The sequence below is a fragment of the Eucyclogobius newberryi genome, unplaced genomic scaffold (assembly GCF_026437365.1).
Source record: "Eucyclogobius newberryi isolate DKJ021-1_F unplaced genomic scaffold, fEucNew1.0.hap1 SCAF_22, whole genome shotgun sequence".
NCBI classification, from domain to species: Eukaryota; Metazoa; Chordata; class Actinopteri; order Gobiiformes; family Gobiidae; genus Eucyclogobius; species Eucyclogobius newberryi.
In genome coordinates this window covers 9438336-9461928 of record NW_027315857.1, presented here as the reverse complement: position 1 = coordinate 9461928, position 23593 = coordinate 9438336, and the positions used below count along the sequence as shown (strand labels likewise).

Below are 23593 nucleotides of genomic sequence, written 5' to 3'. Positions count from 1 at the left end.
TGACTCATTTTATAATCCCGCACATGTGTAAATGTTTAGTGTTTACGTCAGTCACACTTGCCTTTGAACGCCCCAAATGATCCCAGCAGATTAGCCGCTCTGGCCCCTGTTTGGGCGCGATTCCAGGACCAATTGATACAGTGGCACTGGTGGAAAGTCTCCCAGGCAATAGGTGTTATGTGCAATTACAGGCAGTTAACCAAGCACGCGACATGCAGGCAAAACACATGTGGCCAACTGGCATGACGCAAGCTGATAGAAGAGGCCGCTGCTGGGTAAAAGTGCACGCTATATCATCCACAAAATGTGATTGAAATGGTTGTTTGGGGAAAAAAAAACAGTTACAATAATACTGAATCTCTACCAATACTAGTAGATTTGGCACATTTCTGATGGATTACAAACATGATCAGATTGTCGTTATTGAGAGAATCTTCAAAAATCGTCCCCTTAGAATTATAGGATTCTAACTGCGTTCTGGGTAGCTCTGAGATAGTGCCCGTTTGTACCAAAATAAATATGGAAAAAAGAAAGGACTGATAAAAAAAGACTGAAAAATGCTGAATCAATGAGAGAAGCACGAAACGTTGTTAATCTGAGGCGAGAGAAGTTTGATTATGTTATAAATTCAAGGTTCCTCCGTTTTCCCAAGCATCACTGAAATAAACTAACCTGATTGTTCTGTCTGAGTTCCAATGTTGAGATCCAATCCATCAACCCCTTCAAAATCTTGATGAAATATACAGAAGGTATTCAGGAACACGCTGTATGTATAATTCCATTCAGAACCCTCTAATTCTAAGAGAAGGAAGGTGCTCCAGTTGTACATTATATCAAGATGGCCACTGAACAACCTTTTTTTCCCCCACTGTAGATCCCTTATTGCCCTGGCTTGTTTAGGGGACTGAAGTAGCTTTATAAATCATTAAAATACTAATACTGAGGGGACGAAATATTGAGATATATATTTTTTGTCATTATCGCTCCCCCCTGCTTGTCGCTAACGGGCCTGCTGCGATACAAGAGGGCTGTTGCATTGACTAACCACACAGCATCCCGCAGTCACAGAGCTTGCTAGATTTCAGAGAGAACTGTCATGGTGTTGAATGTGGATCTTCTCGTGCCGGCTTGGAATAATTTCGCCTTGTTTTTTTCTAGCGCAGTAACACACTTTTATCCACTTGCCACAAGCGCAACACAGTGACGAGTTTGATGGAACATACGCCGAAATAAACAGCGTAACATTGCAATTGTAATGTGAACAGCATGCTGCCACTCGAACGAGTAATTGACTTCAGCAGACCTACAATCAGCACTGGATTGTAGAGAGAAAAGCTTCTAGTCGAGTGGCCTAGTATACAGGCCCAGGTTGTATGAAAAGAATTTGCCTCAATCATATTTGTAATTATAATATGTCAATCCAACATTTCTAGTGCAGAGTGGCACAGACTTATTCATAGACAAACAACTGTTGATTATGTTGTCCAAGGAAAAGGTCCAGCACTCACGCCAATGCAACGTTAAAGTGCATATATAGTTTATTCAGGCTGAGCAAAGTAATATGTCTCTTTGCCGTAACCCGAGCGAGCTGGTATAAAACTAGCCGACTGAAAAAAAAATATCAGCATTTTGATTTTGATCAACGCCAAATTCTTTTATTTTTCAAATATTTCGCCAACTTACCGATAGGTCTTTCCCAAAGTGCCGTGTAAAATAATTTTATAGCGCTGGTAAACCTACCTTTCACCCCAACGCACATGCATCTTCATTTTCGGTCCTCCATGCTTCTGCATTAAACAGACCAAGCAGGAGGGAACCTATATTGTCTATTAAATGTTGATTTAGCTCTGTCAGCGCCACTGGGCTCACCACCGCTCATGACGCTCTGCGTCATGGTGTGGCTTCATTTAAATTTGACTTGCGCAATGCATTCTGGGAGGGAAACACGCCCAGCAGCTTCATCACAACAAACATGGCGGCGCCCGTGTCCCCCACATGTTCCCCCCACTCGCCTTCGCTACCAAAATAAAGGATAACGGCGTACAAAGGATAGATTGAAATATCTCAAAATCGGGAGATTTAGTCTCCCGATCGGGTTGATCGAGACGTTTTCTGTCATTGACTGTTGAAGCCTGACCCCTGGCGGTCACTCCAAGTAAAAAAATTACAAAATTTTGATCTTTTTTTGCCTTCAAAGTAAAAAAAATAAGAATTTACCTACCGACCGACCCACTTGAAAAATGTTGGCTCGGGTTACAGCAAACAGACAATGGGGTAGCCTCATGTTAAGCTATTTCTTAGTTTTGTAAGGTAAATATTTATCATGGTTTTACATCAGTGAAGTTGTAGTTTGTGACGAAAATTTGAAAAATAATTGTTTTAAAATAATAGAAAATTACAAGAAGTAGCACTGAGTCCAACCACAAAGAAGACATCACCAAAATGGTCAAACTGGGTGCATTTTTTTTGTGTAAAATCTTAAATACTACATTTTAGTGGAATATATAGTCTAACCTGTCATATGCACTTTAAGGTCCTATGGTCAAAATGGTATGTGTATAACGTGTGTATAATCAAGCTCAGGCTCCTTTAACTATGCTGTTTTTTTCAGACGGGATATGGCCAGTTACACCAGGGCTTTTCTGTATGGACTTTTTGTGTCTCGGTGGTAGTTTATTGATCCTAACTAATTACAAACACACACTTCTTTGGTTTCTCCCTTTGCATTAGAAAGTTATGCATTTGAAATAATCACATAGGCACATCATTTCCTTTTGTGAAAACATTTCGGTTGCATATTAAACAGAGCTCGTATGGAAGCATTGCCAGACTTGATTAACGTCACACTATGTTCATTCAGTCTCTCTAGCCAGCTTGAAGACAAACTCACAGCAGTTCAGTAGAGATGAAATAACATGTCTGCAGAACTAAAAGCTAAACCTAATGGGGGAACAGAAGCTGCAAATTCGGTGCGCTGCCGAGGTTTAGACATCACAAAGCGTCATCACTTATCACAACATCTCTGCAATACGTCCTTCTTTATTAAAACCTCTAAACCGAGTGGCCTTTAGTCCTCTTTGAACAGAAAGGGCACGTTTGTCACATGTGTGGTCAGGACCTACATAAGAGCACATGCTTATGCTACTGTCAAACCCCATTTTCATTTCTGCTTTGGAAATGAACTCAAAAGAGATGCCAGTTTGTGGTTTATGTCACTTTATTTGGTCAGAAAACCACACGTCTGAGCCCCGCCCATTTTGTTTTTTATTCAACTTTCCCCAATGTCATCATCTTCGGTCTAATTCTGTCTTTTAATGAAGCAACCAAAGGCTTTGTAGCTTTTGATTAAAGATTAAGTTGGGGAAAGGTGACAGCAACATGCATGTTTAAGACCGAGATGACCGACATGAAAGGCTCTTTTTGAATGAGGACATAACAAACCAGATCATAAGACAGGCAGCTTTGGGAGAAATATGACTTGCTTTGGTGTTTCTCCACATTAGTCCGTTATGGTACGAAGGTAATCCAGTGCAGGACGCTGTCTTCAAATAAGAATAGATGTTATCACAGCTTGACCTGCAACTCAACAGGAACATTTTATTCCGTTGGCCTGATCACTAAGAAATGGGTGGTCTGAAAATAGCATCCAAGGCTTTCCTTAAACCTCAAAATATACTTCACCCTTCCAGACCATTTTTGGACAAAGGTAGTTTATCTTCTGTTTTCGCCGACAGTCAAATCGCCATCTTTCATTTTACTATTTTGAGGGGCAATTTCCGTGGTGCCAACATTGAGCTAGCAAGACTAATTGAATCTTGCATGGCTTCTTTTGATATATGGCGGATAGATTTGTTGTCCTGATCTGTTATAATCCAACTCATTACTGCAGACCGAGGGGAAGATTATTGGCAGTTTTTAATTTAAACCTTAGTACATTTTCATAACCTCTGCTTTGGCTTTGAGATGGGAAATGTGCCAGTGTAGAGCTGCCAGTTGGCCTCAGCTACCAAATAAGGTGTGCCCTTCTATAAAGTTTAAAAGCTGTTACATATAAGCCTTGTTAAAGAGATATTTTGTACTCGACCTTCTCATGTAAGCAACTTTGTTTTTATGTATGTTGTTTTAATCAGTTTAACAAGAAACACCCTAAATATTTTCCTCCTAATTGCGTTGAGCAGATATTGAAATCACCCCCTGAAGTTTAAACAATTCACAGTTTGGCAGTTGAATGTTATAGCATATATAGCGGGTGCAGTATTTTACAAGCATGAAAACGTGCTTAAAGGTTTCAAGAAAACTGTGATGGGTTTATATGACTTTGACAGAGCATCTCCTCATCTATGGCTTAATGTTTTTGATGAGGGAACAACATTATATCACATGGTTGAAAGTGCAAAAAAAATGGCATAATGTTTGTCCTTTAATTACGTTTTTAGTTATTATCCCGATTCCAATAATCAGACGCTACTATGACAATCCATCAGATATGGTCCTAAGCGTGACCATAAATGTTGCCTAAAACATAATTAGCACATTTAGTAGCCTTTATGTCTCTCTTCTCTATTCTTATGGGCTTATATGGACAGCAGATGCTAATTGTGTTACATCTAATTGAATTCAATTTATTTTGTAACGCCCCAAATCACAACAGTGGTTGCCTTGAAGGGCCTGATCAACAGTGGTAGTTGGTGAAGCTTGGTATAATATTTGATGCTGTGTGAGAATTTTTAAAATGAAAATCTGTGAATATTATTCATGTACTTCCGTCAGACACTCGTTGCAGACGCCTCTGGAATCTAATCGGACAGCTTTATGGGCAAGAACCTGCTTTTATCAGCCAAACGTTGCTGAACTTGTCAAAGCTCTCTTAAATATTTATCCCAAATCTGACTTGAGTCAATGCATACGCTGCATATATTCACAACTTATGTAACACATGTGAGAGGAGTATAATGTTTACTCCTTGGAGGCCGTTGCCATCTGTGGACTGAACCGGTTGTTAGCATGGTGGTATTTGTGGCTTTGTCTCTGAATCCCTTCAGAATAAACTCGTAATAGAAACAATGTGTCTTGATGAGGAATCGGGGCGCACCATCTGCTTCTCAGTGGCCCCTACCACCACCTGAAACTACAGGTCAGGATTAGGGGCGTCCCGTGAGGATGTGCCCCCCCAGGCCACCTCTCTTGACCTTTCAACTGGTCACTCTGACTGACACTTCAGTAGGAAACATAATGCAGAAGTACTTTGCTCTATTGACCTCCAAATAATCACAGTTGAACTGCAAGGGCTTGTGAAAAATTGACTTTTTTCCACAGTTGGCATTATGTTACCATTACCACCTTGTGTTTAGAGTCAATTTTAGCCTGCGGGTCTTTTGATGCCATCTCGCTGGTATCAGCAATCTTATTTCGCAACAGATATTTTAGTTAATCCAATTACTCTAATTGGGTTTCTCATGTTACGAGGAGCTCTCCAAGTGTTTTGATTACATATTACATGGTGACGTGTGCCGTGTGTTTGATCTGAGTCACAGCCTGAACCGAAGCAGACGCCAGTGTTCATGGTCCATGCATTTGGGTCAACTTGGTGCTGGTGATGTCAATCTGCCATTTTTGAAATGTCAAGTATTTCTTATAGGCAGATAAGCATCAGATAAGCAGCGTTATGCAAGCTTTGACATTGTACGGTCTTGCAAATTCAAGTCCTATAAAATTTGCTTTTGGTTACTCTTTGAAAATGTTCCCAATTGTATCCAACTGTAAAAGGAATGTTTAATGACGCGTTAAAATAATTGTTCCCAAACATTGTGCCAGGAACCAGAAGTGGGTAAAAACTAAAAGTTAGAAATTACATTAAACAACAAAATATTTTAAACCAAAACAGTAAGAACTTGGTGGCTTTTCACAATATTAATTTAGACATACATCCTATATAAAAATACAGGATATTTTGTTATTTGCTTTACAAACATTGCGAGTTGATAATTGTGTCATCTCAAATTGCAATTTCAATTCAATTGCAATATAACTTGCAGCCCTTGAAAAAAGAGCGATGCAATAATGTATGTGCTGCTTAATGAAATACCCTAAACTTCATAACTAGTCTTATGTAATATCTCTCTTGTGTATCCATGTACCTTTATTGTCCATTCTGTGAACTTCCCTATTGAGGCACATTGTCATATTTACCTTGATGCCAATACCGCATTGTTTTTGGTTCTTCTAACTACTTGTGCAAATGTTAAAGTCTAATGCACCTCTATATTGGGCTCTTCAAAATAACATTACATTGAATTAGCGTTTATAAGGTCTCCCTTTACACTGCCGGCTGCTGTAAAAGAAACTTGTGGTTGGTGGCGATGACTCAGAGAGAGCTCCCAGTCACAATGGCTTGAAAAATACCTCTCATTAAAATGAATTAAAGCAAAGGTGGTGGTTTGGGCATGAGGAAAATTGACAGAGGTTACACAACAGGAGCAGTGATTCTTTGCAGGAAATTTTAGCTTGTTAGGATAATTATTTTCCATCCTGAATTAGTTTCTTTGCAGAAGCAAATTTTTCTTACAAGACAGCGCTACTGTGTAGTGCGGTCCCATCTTTATAGATGCATTTGTATTTGGCATGTCTGATGGGCCTTTGGCCCAAAAAATATTATTACCTTTAAAACTAGCTAATTTTCTAATCATAGTGGCTCATTGAATACATTGAGAAATAACTTTGTTTATTTGTTATTTATCCAAGACCTTTCCAGACCTTTTTAGGGGGAACCTATGCCTCACTCAGTAAAGGTGGAACAGTCAGCTTGATTTTTTTTCCTGGAGAGGGTGAAAAACAGAAGCAGTAGTTCTTTGCTGAAATCTTGGCCTGGTGGACTAATAGCTTTCCATTCCGAATTACAGTTTGTTTGCACGAGCTTATATAGAGATGTGTGGTCCCATCTTTTTTAATCCAGTTGTTTTAGACTCGGATTGTGGGGAAGGAAGGAAAGATGCTCATCCGTTAAACTGCTACAGTGGGCCCTCCCGTGTTTTGAAAATAAACCGTGCGTTGGCATTGTAAAGCTTTAGTTGACAGCTTGATGAAGATAATTTATTTGAGTTTCCAGTCTGGACCATTGAGAGATGTCTTTGAGATGTGTTTTTGACCTTCACGGGCATCTGTATGGAGATGCCTGCGTGCGGACTTCATGGTACCAATCGCCATTATCTCTTTCTGTTTTGACATCCTTCTTGTGGTAATTGTACACCTAACTGTCATCCACAGCATCAACCTTCCTTTGTAGACTGTCAACACTAGCGAAGGCCCTCATCCACATATGTTAAATTGCTCTCATGTGATTTCAACTGTCTGGATGCGCACAATGCTTATATGTTGATGAATCTGCATGTTTTCTGTAATAGACACTAGTAAAAGCTTAATGGTGCACACAATATCCTCTTCTGTTGCCTAATGTACATTGCCTGTGCTTAAAAGCCATGGCACATTATTCAAATGAGAAGTTTTATCACTTGCGGCACAGAGGTTATTTGATCATGTCAGATAATATGTTGGGTGGCAAGAAAACTCAATATCAAATTGTAATTTAGGGAATCGAATATCCACTGTAACAACAAAATATGTTGTCTTCTATATTGAGGAAAAAACCACCCTGTTCTGAAATGTAAGTCATTTTTAAATTAGTTTAGGATTTTTTCTCAATTAGTAATCCTTCTGAACGTGCCTAAGCACTCTGAACAGTCATACAATAACGTTTTTTTTTGTAAAATTGTAAAGATAAAAAAATGATGATGTAATTTTTTATTTTATTGATAAGCGAGTCCTGCGCTGAGGACTAGTCTTACTTATTAGTTTGAACTTCATGGCTGAATTATATCTCTTATTCATTGAACAGACCCCTGCACAACCTTAAAGATGCATTCAGTAACTTTCCAGGTGGAGGGTCTGTCACCTGCTTGTGTCCCTGGAGATCTTATGGCATCAGGCCTATATCTCTATGGAATTGTTACATGAAACTCTAGTCATTACTAATGTTAGAGTTAGAATAAAGGTCTTCAGCAACTGCTTTCTCACACACACAAGTCTTCATACTGTATATTTCCATTTTGCCCCAAATCTTTCATCTCTCCAGGGGTCTCTCCTCTCTCCCGCCCCTGCATCCTCCTTCATTATCATCAGTCCCTGCATCACACATTTTCCTTCTGCTGTTGACAAGATCTGTGACACAAAGCCTGTGCACCCGCCATGCTCGCGTGCTCCGTCTTGCGCTGGCATAATCCGGCGGGGGTCATGCTACGCTCAAGTAAATTCACCCAGCCTAAGACCACCAATGCCGGCTGATAAGTTGGAGATAGTGGAAGTGGATTCCACTCGAGCCCCGCGGATGAGAGACAGTACGGCGCGAAGACAAAAGAAAATATCGGGGGAGACGATCAAAGGAGCATGAAAACCTGCCACATGCTCGTCAAAACGCAAGGCTTATGACAGATGTTGGAACATGCTGTGGACTTTTTGACTTTGGGGCTTGCAAAGAGAGTATAAATTATAAACATTCGATAAAGTTGCATTAAGTAACTTTTCTGGTGGAAGGTTACACTTGCTTGTCTTTATCAAAGTGTTATTGCTTTGCGTGAAATGTTCGACAATATGTCATTAGATATATTTATTTTACATTTATTATAGAAAATGCATTGAAAAACACGCACTGTTACTGTGAGTGGGCTCGCCTCTCCATAATGCAGTATTTTACAATTAACTATGTAAACAAAATATATTTAGATACTATATTAGTGTTTCCAGATTGCTTTTGACTTATCCAATGTAGTAAATGTATTCATGTTTTGGGAGTTTTGTGATAAATATTATTGCATGTGCCATTAACAATTTATAAGGAAAACTCAAAGTAAATCCTTGCTTCTTGAAATGCAGAATGACTGGGAGACAGCTGCTTGCAACTAGTGCCTCAGGTTAGCAAAGGCTTAAACAAACAATAAAAAATTGGCCAAAGGTTCACAAACAAAGCTCGCCTGCCTGTTTAAATAGTAGTGGGTTATAACGGCATTTGGACTTCCATATATCCATACCTCTGGCTTGTCTCCAGTGATTTTATCTGAGCTGAGGAACTGCACTTACTGTCCTTGAGCGATTTTTGGGGGCCATGCGGTTCACATGATATAGCGCCGCACGGCTAAAGCTAAACCACACTGCTTCAGGCACATGTACGTCCCGGGACAGCACTGGCTCACACATCCCGAGTGTCGATGAGGTCAGCCAGAATTCATGTCATCCGCAAGCGCCGTGGATCAGCTCACTTACATTTTTCAAGGCGATATCCAATAGCTAAAAATGCATAGAATATATTTCATTTCACGTCGAACAAGCCCAATCATCAGAGCCAACCATGTTCTGAATGTTCTAAAGTCGTTCAGGGTCAGTGGACAATTTGACAGAGAATGCCCTTTGAAATATTCAGGCATCTCCAAGCCTTCTTTTGAGGGTTCACATGATACTGTCTCATCGGTATAGTGCCCGATACGACCCTCGGACACTCCCTCGCTGAACCTCACAAGCATCTACAGTTCAAGTCCAACGAAAAGATTCATTTGACTCTGGAATCCAAATTAAGAAGGTGAGGACATGATGGAGAGAGAGCGATCCATCACGGTTTTGACAAAAGAGGTCACAAAGTCTCAGTGGTTAGATTCAGCAAAATACACTACAAATAAAATAACCGCTAGGTAACAACATCAAATTGATATTACTCAAAAGTTATGTCATGTAAAACTACCGACATTAGCATTTAGCAACTGGAGCAAAACTTATCCAAACTGTTTAGGCAAAAGTTAATTTGGTTTTGCAATGTTCCTCAAGTAGAAGTATGTTAAGTATGTCTTGTTTTTGTTTTTTATGTATAACTACAGCGGTTTCACGGCAGCATACTACCGCAGTCTATCTTTGCATCTTCAGCTCTAATTAGTCTCATTGATTGAGCGTGAGAGGGCGTGGATCAGGGGCTTAAATCTGCCACTGGTGGTGGATAATCGAAGAGTGCTAGGTTAGCCCCGGTTTGTTTTTCCTGCTGTGCACATATGCCGAGTACATTCATTAACTCCTTGTCAATGCAGGGCCTTGGAGCTGCTTATGCAAGTCTGAGCTCATACATTAAAACCTACCAGCATTTTTCCATATAGGCTGATCTAAGGACTTTTCTGTTGGTTTTCTAAAACTATAATTAGACTCTCAGTTAAACACGTAAAAGTACACTCTATAGATATAACATAGTCCTATACGTTACATACATCTCACAACTGGTAATCATTTGATATAGTACTTTCATGTCTGTTCAAGTTAACATTGAATTAGGCCAAGGCCTTTTCAAGAATGAAATGCTTAATAGTTGATTTAAATTGTGTTATTAAAAATGAAAGAAGACTTGCACCAGTGGAAGTTGTCATATTTATGTGTAATCGTTATCTGGATTATAGACTCTAAAACACAAAGACAGCCGCATTATTCATTCAAAATCTCAGAAGCCATATCTATATCTATCTAGAAGCTTTCAGACACAATTTTCAGCCTTTAGTTGGTCAACAATGTATCTAAAAAGTGTCAATGTACCGTAGAAATAATCATTTGACTAGTCGACTAATTGAACAAATAATTGCTGACTTTTTGACTACTAAAATACTCGTTATTTACAGTCCGAGTCCTAAGCTTGTGTAGGTTTTAGTCAATAAGATCTTGTGGTGGTCTAAAACTACCGAACAAGTTCTGAGAAAATCATATTTGTTGTCAAGCCACATACTGTACATTGTTGGGTCGAATTCCATAACTGAAAGGTCAGAGCTGTTCTGAAATGTTACAGCGTTTAAGAGATGTTTTGCAGTCCTCGGTGAAGCTTTTTCATCGAGCAGTCAGAATGGCCATCACCGCCAATTTAACTGGCAGCATACAGTGATGGGAGTGGGCCAAATCGATCAACTTATTACTGACTTCTCCTCATCAGCGAGCATGCTGCGCCTCATCTCCAACGCAGCCAGGATCGCGGGTGGATAATTGCTGTGTGCGGGCGGGTCTCAAGTATCCCAGCAGTCGGCCCAACGCCAGAGAAAAACACATTGATCTCTGAAGGTGATGAAAAGGCTCTCTCCAAAGGGCCGGCTTCCTCCTCAGCGGGTTGTTCCAGCCTCAACACTGAACCGGAGCAAAGTGGAGATGATCCATGCATGCCTGCTAGCCATAGTCAGATTCAAACCATTTGCTATCCTTGCATGTCTGACAGAGATGTAGCCTTTTGGTACGATGTGCAAAAAGATGGATCAGACCGTAAGCTATATATCAGTGGAAAGACAACATGTGCAATTAGCACAGCAGCAAACCGTCCAGAAGTGATTTGTGTTCGCATGTCGGGCCAATGTTCCAGGCTTTAAATCAGCATCTTTATTTTATTCCTCTCAAGGGTTGCAAGGGGGACTGTTCTATGGGGCTGTCCGATGGGTTACACCTTGAAACTACTTACTTAAATGGCTGACAGGTCGCCCTTAATATATTTATATCTTGGACAGTGGAAGAAATTCAGAAGCTATACATTGTCACTTCCACTGTCTCTTATTTTTTAAAAAGAGAGACATAATTAAAAGGCGCTATAGCTGATGTTTACTTTCTTAAAAATGTAATAAACAGAACTAGTTCATTTCAAACTTGCCTAATGAACACAATCACTTTATAAAGACTTTTAACAACTTTCAAAGTTCATCACACCAACATCTTGCATGCTAACTGCGCACTTCGGACAAAAAAAACAACGCTTTACGATTAGATGCAGGCAGCACACAGCGGTTTCATTTTGACCCTTAGAGCTGCTTTTACAATATGTCTATAACTATGGAAAGATACATTTTTCTCAAATACATGGACAGCAATCAAGGGCAGTCACTTTTATTCCACCACCTCTGTAAAGTGAGATGAAGTTCATGCGATTTCATGGACAGAAATAAACTGCACAAACAACTTGAGCCATATGTCTAGAAAGTGATTGGAGAAAGTGATGCATTTTCAATCTACCTGATGGAATGTTAATGGAGCTCGCTGTGACAGACAAATCCCTCACCTCTTAATGGATGGACTTTCTGCATTTAATGAACTCATAACTGGCATCTGGACAGACACACACACACACACACACACATCCACTCACGTACACACAGTCCATTGACATTAGCATATTTATCAGGGATGTGTAGCGAAATAATTCCATTCACCTGATAATAACGTCCTCCAAAAATATGCATCATTTGCTGTCTATAATGAGATGCAATGTTCTGCCATGTACCAAACGGTTTTGTATAATTGCTTTCCGACTCCTGCTGCCTGGCATAACTGACAATAACAAGTATCCTGTTGTTTCTGCGAATTAGCCCTAACCCAAACCACAGCAGCTTTCACAACAACTTTGTCAAAACACTTTCATGTAAATGTAATTTAAAACTGTGATTGTGAGTGTTTCATTAGAACGGGTGTAGAAGGCGTCACCGCTCATTGCCCCCGATGGCTGTTCGTTCGATTAAATTTAGGCCCTAATCAGCGAGACGTCTTGCTTTGCGGACGCGGCATAAATCAAACGCAGTATTTCCAGCTAACTAATCATACTTTGTCAGGCGGTAGTGTAAACACATGTCGCTAGGCACATAACAATTCATTTATTACGACCAAAGGCGAAGATGGGAACCAAAGTTTGCACGTCACGGTTGAAGATGAAATTGAAATCTGCAAAATTTTACCAAGGGGGGAAAAAAGTTGGAGCAAAAATCTGACACAATGGTCTCATTTTAGGCCAAACAAAAGCAATTGGAAGGAAAGTGGCTACAATCATTTGATTCATTTAGGAAAGAGTAGCTTTGGCGCAAAAAGAGGCAGCGATAATGAAGATGTATGCCATGGAAACATGAGCTTTAATGTGAATTATATCCAAAAAAAATTCAACTGCTTTTGTAATTTCAGATTCAAATGTGAGTTGAGGGGAAAATAAAACTAACCACCGGATTTGTATCATTTTGTCTCAAACAGAACTGATTCATCTATTTTGCCAGTCCAGTTGTTGTATAGTCTATCTCTTAGACAAGTCACTAAATAAAATGTACTTGCAGAAATTATGCTAGGAAATTTTGATGATAGGGTTTCTCTCTGAAATAAATCAATACATGCTAACAATCCCTCTGCAATCTGTTCCCTGTATCAAGTCACCACGATGGGGAATATTCCCTTTTGTACACACAGTAGTAAAATTATCAAGTACATCTACAAGTCTCAAATAGCATATGATGTCTCAGTATTGGCCAGACAAACTTTGGCTGACCCGCGCTGAAGTTGTCGCCGCCGCTAACTAGAATATGATCTTTGTATTGAGCGGCGAAGAATGCACTGTACGAGGTCAAACGGGTCAACTTTACAACTGCTTTTTGTCATGCTATTTCCATCGAGGGAACATTCTGGTATTTCAGGTAATATTTGAGGTCACTGGGACTCACTGTGGTTGGTGGAAACTCCACTTTGTTCTGCCTGCCATCACTTCATCTGCTAAAGTTCAAATTGAAAGGTCTAAGGAAGTTAAGTGGTTAGCAAAATGTCGTTATAGCGAGGTCGTTTACAGTGCTACCGGGCTAAGGTTCAAGAGCGAATGCCTGACCTGCTGCTGCGGACATGATTGCTACTTGGAAGTAACTATTAATTTGTGCTATGTCATGTTCATATTCCAGTAAAGGCCTCTTCACTTTATTCTAAATTATTGACATTAGGTAAACAGCACAGTCAGTGTAGAACTCATAATTAAATACATGCATTGGCATTCAGATACTCATTACCTTTTTAAATGTACAGATGGGTGCAAGTAGAGGTGGAAAATCAAATATAATCTGCAAAATGAAACTTTAGAGTATTGTCAATAATAAGAAACATTTCAAAATGCTGCTAAAATATCGTGCAGTGCAGTCTTTTCGGTACAAGCCAGATTTCTCTGCACTTTTGTGGTTAATTTTACAGTTGTAGATAATCTGAACAAACGGCTCCTCAGATTGAACGTGACTTTTGGATGGAAGCCAAACTGTCAAAACATTGTCCAGATGACGACCTTTTGAAACCTTTTCCACGATGGATCAGTCCAGGGTGAACGAGGAATACACCAACTTCATTTTACAGTCCAGTCACATTTGAGCCTCATTTACAGGCACATTATGGCACATTTCTGTTCAATTGTAAATATAATTATTGATATTGATATAATTCCCATTCCCATTCATCTTTGTAAATAATGTCCAGTGCTTAATGTAACTCAAGACAGAGAGGATATGCACTCCAGATTGTGTTGGCAAAGAAATTTAAGCCATAATCCCCCTTGGAGAGGTTTTACTAGGACAAAAGAATAAAAAAAGAACTGCCACCATTATAGACTCCATGCTCTGTAAGTTTACTACATCAAAAAACACGTCTACCTGCAGTTTTTGTTTGGGTCATGGTCGAAACAAGTTTTTAATTGCCAACATTCTCAGTTATTTTTATGTCAACCTTAAAAACATGGCCAAAGCTACGTCAAGACTTATTATAAAAGTGCACTTCCATGTTTCCCTTCGAATAGTAGACCCAGTGTATGAATGAACGTTTTGCATATTGATTTATTCACTGTCATCCGCTGCAATAAGGATTTTGGAGCACAACTGCTGTCGTCATTGCCAGAAGGTTCCCACAAATATGTCATTGTAAAGTGAAAAATGATTGTTCGGTAAAGAGGACCAGCATTTGTGTTGCCAGGTTTAATAAACTCATCCATCCATGTTGCAAGTTTAAATGAACTATGCTAAAGTTCTTTCCCACTGAATTTTCCTCAATCCCCTCACTGTTTTTGACGACATTGATAGATTTTTAGGAAATGCATTTTCAACTCAGCTGATCCGCAGTTTCCGAAGTTATTGTGGAAATCAAATTGGATCTCAAACTTGAACAGGTTGTACTCCTCCACAGGCAGGCATATTACTCTTTTGACAGCCCATTCATTTTTAGACAGCCATTTTGGAGACAGTATTATTGCAGTAATTTTGGTGGAAATGGATTACCGCCTCATTTGTGCATGTCTAAGTCTGCAGCTACCTTAATATGAATGTTTCTTTAGACATACGAGGGCCAAAACTGCACGGGTGAACCAAAAACAACATCAAGTAAGGAAAACGGCAGGGACTTGGTCGTAGAAGCTTGCGTCTGTACAACTGGGTGTTTCCTATTCCACATGACAGGAAAGTAAATGTCAAATAAGTTGTGTTTACATGTTCTCCCTGTGTCTGTGTGTTTGAGGTTCAAGTATTATTCAAAAAGTAAATGTTGGGTGCCATACGTCCTTGTCAATGCCTGATCTGATCTGTGTGGGGCCTGGTTAGTGTGGATGGAGACCATTGGCCACAGTGTGACAGCACTGACTCAAGTTCACACTTCAGGATGTGTGGAGGGGCCGATGGCACAGATTGCCCGCCTCGCTTCCATTGGTCTGCCCCAGAGCTGCTGTGGCGACAATAGAATCTTATAGTTTGAAGTAGTTTGGAGTGAATGATTAATGCACTGTAAAGTGCTTTGGGTGTCTTGAAAACACTACATGAATGCATCATTCTCACAGTATTTTCAAATGAACCACATTGGGGCAAAAATAGCACCTTTGGACCCTTTGGAAGATCAAGTTTCTTATTTTTTTTCCTGCCTTCTTTTAATTGTTTTTATTCCAGGAAATATTCTTATTTTCCAAATCTCCTTTAAATCTGTGAATTGTCTTTGTTCCTTTGCCAGACAAATTTACCTGCAGTGATGATAATATCTTTAACCAACAAAGACTTTCAGGATGTGGTATCGCTTTCAAAGAACTGGCAATTATTTTGTTCAAACACCTCCCATCGTCCATAATTTACAAGGCTCTTTTCACAAATGTCATGCTCCATTTTGAACAAAAGCTGACAACATCCGCACCGCATCGCAAAATGTATTCATATCTTCTCCAGAAACAATTTAGTTCAGTGTGAAATACAAAATCCAGCCTCTTCGAAGCTGACTTCCTTCTGTCGGATGGGGGCCTGTTATGCTTGGCCTCAGCGTTTTGTCTGAGCAATAGCTGTGTCATATTGAGAGAAGTTTGAGCTGCTTGATTTGTATGAAACAAAGATTGTGTTGTAAAAATGGGCTACTTCAGTGTTCTTCTGATTGATGTGGTGGAATTTGAGAACTTTGCTGTTAGCTTTACCCCCACCAGTTAATATGTTATGGATAATTTGTGATAAAGTGCAATTAGTTTGAATATACACATCACAATCACAGCGCAGAGTCGTGTTTGACTTTTAACAATGTGAATTTTGTAAAACAACAAAGCCGCCTAGAATATACCTACAATACTGCCAATGTTCCGCTTGTCCAAATATTGGAAATAGCTCCTTTCAGTGCATCTCTGTGGTGGGCGAATCTTAATCAGTTGGTCAAAATGGCAAAGAATTAGTCATTTAGGCTGTTGTTCATTGATTGGTTCATGCTGTTTTGTTGACAGCCTGGTGCTTCAATGAATAATAGGGAATTTTTTGGAGTATTCTGAACAAAAACTAAGTTACCAATCTTTCTCTTGAGTCTTGCATGAACTGATCAACAATAGACACTTTATCCTGTTTTTTTCCCTCTAAAGTTTTAAATAATGTTGCCACAAAAAGCAACTTTTAAAACCATTGAGGAGGTTGAAAAGGTTTATTAGCTGGCAACCCAGATCACGAGACACATTTTTCTGAGCCGTTCCATAACCAAAGTTGGGACGACTTTCAAAAACGGTGTCCAATCCTAATGTTGTGGAGGAACTTTAATATTTTGACTGACATAAAGCTGACGGTCTCTCAACACCTTGGCCCCAATTTGTTCTTCAGAAGCTCTTTATGCTCAGTATAGAAAATACAGTACATTATAGTGCAGTCATTTTAACTCCTTTGTTAATCACGTGTTGGTTGGTTGTTGTGGCAATACTAGTAGCAGATATATTTGTAATTGCAAATTCTTTGTCCTTAAACATCATTATCTTAGCTTAGGTTTTTCACATGAATACAGCAAAAACACTTACAAGAAAAGTAAAGAGTAAATGATCCTGGACTGAAATACATCCATCCATTTTCTACCGCTTGTTCCCTTTCGGGGTCGCGGGTGACTGGAGCCTATCCCAGTGACTTCGGGCCTTAGGCGGGGTACACCCTGGACAGTGGCCAACTTGTCGCAGGGTCAACACAGAGACATAGACATTACAGACATTACATTCACTCTCTAGGGCCAATTTAGAGTTACCAATTTTACCTAACACATGCATGTGTTTGGAGCCGGAGAACCCGGAGAGAACCCACGGTAACACGGGGAGAACATGCAGACTCCACCCAGAGAGATCATGTGATGTTGGTCTGGTCCCGGAATCAAACTCATGATCTCCTTCTTGGGAGGCAAGAGCGCTAACCGCCTTTGCCACCGTGCACCACACCGTGAAATACAATTAATGTGTTTATAATACATAATAATAATAAATAAATAATAATAATAAGAGCAGCCCAAACCACGAACTAGAGACAATTTTACTATTTCAATGTCATTATCTTTTTGCTGTTTTGCTGTCTCACGTAATCTTGCTCACTATATTTTCTTGCAGGTCTAATATTACTTTTACTTAAGTGCAATTTTCAAGCCATATCCACCTCTAACCAAACATACAATTACATGAAAGCTCATCTCAACAGCACTATGTTGAGTATGTTTTTCTTTTAAAAGCCTGAAAAACAAGTCGCTGGGGCTGATGTGAGCTGTAGTAAAGTGCACCTCCTCCTCCTCCACCTGTGGTCACATTCTTCTCGCTGCTCCTGACCCTTCACTTGGCAGCGTCTGACACAATCCTGGGCCACGTCCAGAGTCTGGGCCGAACAGTGGGATAGAGCAGAAGAGGCCTGAGCAGCGCACAGCGAGTTGTGCAACATAATCCAGCTTTTTGCACCGCAGTAACACATCGGAGGGGTCGTAAATGTGAAAGCTTTTTTATTTCACTTCTCACATTCATATCCTAAAACCGGCGCAGATGGATACCCCTGATAAACTAAATGATCGTTTATGTTTTGGACACACAAAGTCATCTAAGGTTGCCTCATCATAGACAACTGTTAAATTATTAAATTATTAACTGTCAAATTATCATATTAGAAATATAGTGACTGATTTAGCTGCGCAATGTGATTTTGATTTGAGTTTAAATAATATAGTCTTTTTATGTAAATGCAAGATACACTTAATGCCATACTCCCCTGAGACGAACAGGTGGCAGACCCCCCACTACAAAAGTGACAATGTTTACCTTTAATACAATCTTTGCAGTTGTTTGAATAGGATGGCTTCCCTTTTCCACATCACATTACACATTATTCATTTATATATAAACTTGTCTTTTATGGAAACATACATAATTTTGTTTATCCTGGCTTGAACTCGGAGTATAATGAGGAAAGCCTGGTACAGTTGCTTCTTTTTGTCTCTAGTTGTATTAACTTCAGTAAATTCCAATTTGTTAGTTTACAAATATAGTCAGTCAAATTCCTCAAAACAGTTCTCGGGAAAAGGTTTTTGGCAAATATACTTGTGTTTTCTGCCAGAAAATGAACAAACGTTTAATCTTTTCACTTTGTTTTGTTTGGTGGCGCACAAACTGAAGTTTGTTTCCCCTTTTGCTGGTCTCCGCGGTGACAGCTGCAATGCTACGAGAAAAGCAAGAAAGAGATTCATTTCAGGAGATGAATTTGTGAATCAATTTTGCTGTCACAAAGGAGTACCGGTGTACAATACGGAGCAGTCAAGGCTTCGGTGTGTAAAAGCTGGCAAAGCGTGTAATTGTTTACTCCTCCGGGCTGAAGCTTCAGGCTCCTTCCCTGAGAAGAGTCAGAGACCCAAGCCTTCTAAATAAACACAAGCAAAAATGTACCTAGAAAAATAAATAAGTTAATACGACACTTCACTTTTCATCTCAACTACTGTCTAAATAGTCATAATTAATTAACCCTGGTGTTTGAGGTATTTTTTAAACCCCAAAGTAGTAGTAGTAGTAGTAGTAGTAGTAGTAGTAGTAGTAGTAGTAGTAGTAGTAGTAGTAGTAGTAGTAGTAGTAGTAGTAGTAGGAATAATCTCACAATTTAAACGAACACTTATCTGAAGTAAATGTACCTTTTCTTTTGCAGGACCTCCTGGAAAACGAGGAAGACGAGGCAAAGACGGCGAACCCGGTATGTGTGGCCCACAATCACCATCATCTATAATTTCATGAACCCTAATTCAGTCGGACATCAGCCATTCACAGCCGTGTAAAAGAACACTGTATATCTTTGCAGGCCAAAATGGGTTGTTCATGTGTAATTTGTGGCCTTGTTGGTTTTGTGCTGCACTGTAAAAGTCAGTTTTTGACATTTGGTTGTGTTGGTTGAATTTGAACCCTCTGGATTCACTACTTCTGAAAGTTTTTTCAGAGGTCAGGTTCTTAAACTACTATGAAAACAGATATGCTATAGTAGGCAGCACAATATACATACATAAATATTGATTTTTTAGTTCTATTGACAACAATTGCCAACCTTTGTGACTGAAAAAATGCAACCACTTGATGCCCTTTAATCCCCTTCAATGCCCTTTAATTTGTTCTGTCTGATAAGATTTTCTACCAGTTTTGTTTCATGTGGATAGGGCAAGTAATGACGTTAAACATTATCCATAAATCACATCAGAATATATTAATCTTGACTGTTGTAAGATAATTTGTATCAACTTTCCAACTGCATTTAGCATCAGCTCTTTAGAAAGTTATTCATTGGTTTCAACTTCCTGTTTAAAGCAACATATTGGGGACTTTTGATCATTCATAAGACACAATATTTTGTATGGAATTGGAAACGGTGCATTTGTCATCACTCTGAAACCCTTGGATGGCGTGAGCCCAAGTAATTCGACAGCGCAGTCTCGTGATGTGAAGTGACGTGATCGGTCAAATGTGTGCTGATAAGTGTAGCTCCGACGTTGCACTTCTATCTCCGATCTCTCCCCAAACACTTCTCAAAGCTGACTCGACAAACCAGGACCCGGCGGACGCGAGGCGCAGTGACACTCCTCCAGATGGAAAGTGTCTCCTCAAATTGAATTCGCAGCGAGAACATGCACTCGGCAGGCGGCGGCCACCTCTGCTCAGAGTGCTCACCTGATCGCTAAAGTGATAATGGCTTCTGGAGCGTGGTGGCATTTCCGAGGAGAGAGAGAATGAGAAATGGAGGGAGAAAGAGGGGTGCAACACTACTGCCCCTGTGGAAATAAATAACCAAAACACGGCACAGCAAGGTGGCAGTTTGAAACAAGGTAGTGGTAGGAGTAGGAGTAATTGAAACAAAAAGCAAAGTCCTTTGAAGGGAAGGTACATTGGATCAATAAGCAAATGTAACTTGGAAAATTCATAATTGGAGAGCTTCACTTTGGTATTTTAACAATGATATAAATCACGTTAGTTGTTCTCATCTGCTCTTACTTTCCCCCATCATCAAAGAAAATCATCAACCTCGTAATATGAATCAATTTGCATATTTAAATTGGCTTTTCAAACAGTTGCTTTTCCTAACATAAAACGCACAGACGTATCCCTTGTGGGTAAATGTGTCGTAATAATAAATAAATATTCCTAAATTAGATCTTAACACGGGTCGGCTTTATAAAATTAGAAGGAAGACGTGAGAGATATCGTCTCTACAAATCAGGGTTTGATAAGTGAAGTAGCAAAACACAGGCACAGAAGCACATTTTATTACTGTGGCCTTTTTAAATAAGGCAACAATGGAGAAACACAAGACCCTATAAGACCTTGTTTTGCATTCGAAATCTGGAACGTTGCAGTGTGGGTTTTACGCCTTTCAGTTGTTCTCATCCAGCGTGAAAGCCACAAATGATGGAAAGAACAGCAAATCCATTGACAGACGGACAATAGATCAATGTTTTGGCACGGCGCAGGTCTGAGAGGCAGTTGACTTTCCCGTAAACATCCAGAGGACCAAGCCAGCGTTATTTCAGAAAGGCCCATTGTTGCACGGACGGCTCTGCAGTCACCGGTCAGACGGCGCGATCGTGGGGGGAAAGAGGAACTACGTGCTCCCGCCCGGCGAATCAATGAGAAACAAGCAAACAATTGCAGCCACACAGAGCGACGCAAATGCTTCAATTAAAGAGAATTGAGTACGACAGCGGGTGTATCGGCAGAAACATTTAGTGTCATTTACCATAATCAGTATTACGCTTTAATGTTTTCAAATACAGACGACATGTAGGAGAAACGAGATCGGAGCAGATTAAGTTCAATTTGTCGCTTTAATGCTTTGAAATGGGGAAAAGTGCTGGCCATTTGTGAAGGCTGTTGTGAAACTGTTCCCAAAAATGAATGTACGTCAATAATAGAGAGCCGGTTAGACTGATTAAAATCCATTATTTTTCCTTGATTCTTTTCCTATGATAATTTTACTTTGTTAAGATCCAATTGGCTCCTTATTATCATGGGGGCTCCACAGATTCATCACATATATTTTTAATGTGCAATGCCGTTCACAGCGCACTTTATAAACTACATTATAAATAGAAGACGTAAATATGAATCACATACGGAAACTACAGGATTAGCAGGTTTGTGATTTAAACTGCTACACATCCGAATGTGATATGGATTACGATATTTTATGCATTCCCTGCGCGTATTAGGCCGTTCCAATAGGATGCTATGGCAAGAATTTTTCAAAGATCGTGAAACAGTGGTATGTAAGAGTCTAAGCAAATGAAAATAAATGAAAAGCTCGAATTCTATCAGCCTGAAGCCAGACTATGAGCACATTTCACAAGACATAAAACGAGCGACAGTCAGATTCAGTCCTTGATGGGCGCTGGCGTGCCGCTTTCTGCACTGTAAGCCTTCTGCAAATCCAATTACCCTCTTTAAAGTTTTCAACAGCGGTGAACGTTGAAGCGAGGCATATTTAATTCATGATTCGCTTGAACCCAAAGTAACTACACCTCCGCAGGTTCCCCACAAAATCCAGGCTGAGGTGTGCCTGTGTGACGCCTTTTACCCATCTACAAAGGAACAGGAAGCTTTCGGTCCAGACTTGGCAAGACCTGGCAGCGACGACAAACAGGAAAAAGACATTGCTCTGTTTGCGCACGTGTGAAATTGAAGGGGATACTTCATTAGCGACTTGTTTGTTTACGGGGACCATATGGAAAGGAAAAGAGCGGCTGTTCGACAGTGAAGGATGAAGCCGCATTCGCAAATTATTCAACAAGCGGTCAGAGCTGGAAAGTGTTTGAAGTCACCTTGCATTTTTTCGTCTGATCTAAATAATGGCTTCTTGTGAGCTAAAAGCAGCTACCTGGCTTCACAAAGGATCAAACCTTTACATACGTCTAGCAAGCAACATTAAATTGGACCCTTTTGTCATTATTTTTCCGTAATTGCTATGTGAACGCTGCCCTCTCAACACAGTGGGACATGTTGGCAAACTTGTGCGCTGGGCCAGGTTTATTAAAAGCTAAGTGGTCTATTGTTACTTAACCATCCATAAAACCATGCAAAGAGCGACACGGCAAGCATCAAAAAGACAGGCTCCTTAAATGAAGGAACCAGCTGTAGTAGTCATTTGCACTGTCCCCTTTGGTCCTAGAAAAAAAATGGTAAAAACTGACCCTAATTTTCAGCAGCTGGGTGCCTGCTTAATAGGGACCTACAGTGTTATTTGGGGTGTTCCGGAGAGCTTTCACTATGATACAATGCTTTGGTAATTAGGGGCAAAGGAACTAGTGTCACCTCTTAAAAATACGTCATTGTTCAAGTAAATGTCGACCAACAAGTATGAGTTAATGCTATAAGAAACAAGCTTTTACCTGTGAACTAGGAGATCTTTGGGTTTGCCTCCATGATTAAGATATTTTTTCCATTACAACATACAATAAGTCCGGTGCCTTGAAAGAGGTTGATACTACGCTTACAGTTTCTTAGTTTTTCAATTTAACACGTTGTATAGACTGTATAGTGTGCCATCTCTTCTTTCTTTATTGAAAATGTGTTCACTACCATTAACCTGAAGTTTCAGTACAAAATACTCTACATTATTAGTTCACAAATGCCCCAAGAACATGTTCTCCTTAAGTCTTTGATTCATGAACTCACTGGTCCGTATTTAGATGTGGTTTCACGGGAACATTTATCATCTTTGAGTCCGTTTGATTGCTGATTGAAAACACTAACCATATATTCTCTTCTCTTCTTGTTTTTCTTTCAGGACCTCCTGTAAGTATGCCTGTTCCACATCTTCCCAGTTGTTCCCATATGAAGGTAAAATTCCTAAATAAGCCGCATTCAAATGGACAACAGAGTGGATCGAGGCCATTGTGTTTGGAGTCCTTGGTACCACAGTACGGTAGAGATCTGTTTCTGTAATTTCTTTGTGATTTTGATGCATTTTTCCTGCTGTGTGAAGCACTTTGAATTGCCCTGTGTATG

At 39.8% G+C, this 23593-nt stretch overlaps 2 protein-coding genes across 2 annotated transcripts in view; both read left to right on the top strand.

The window, feature by feature from the left end:
- LOC140372174 (leucine-rich repeat LGI family member 2-like) overlaps positions 1-23593 on the top strand; it is a 481342-nt gene that overhangs the window by 300866 nt on the left and 156883 nt on the right. The window lies entirely within an intron of this gene.
- Positions 1-23593, top strand: part of LOC140371374 (uncharacterized) — a 157048-nt gene that overhangs the window by 67669 nt on the left and 65786 nt on the right. The window contains exons 3-4 of the mRNA XM_072458489.1: positions 19257-19301; positions 23373-23380. Coding sequence (XP_072314590.1) covers positions 19257-19301; positions 23373-23380 — 53 coding nt within the window. The remainder of the gene's footprint in view (positions 1-19256; positions 19302-23372; positions 23381-23593) is intronic.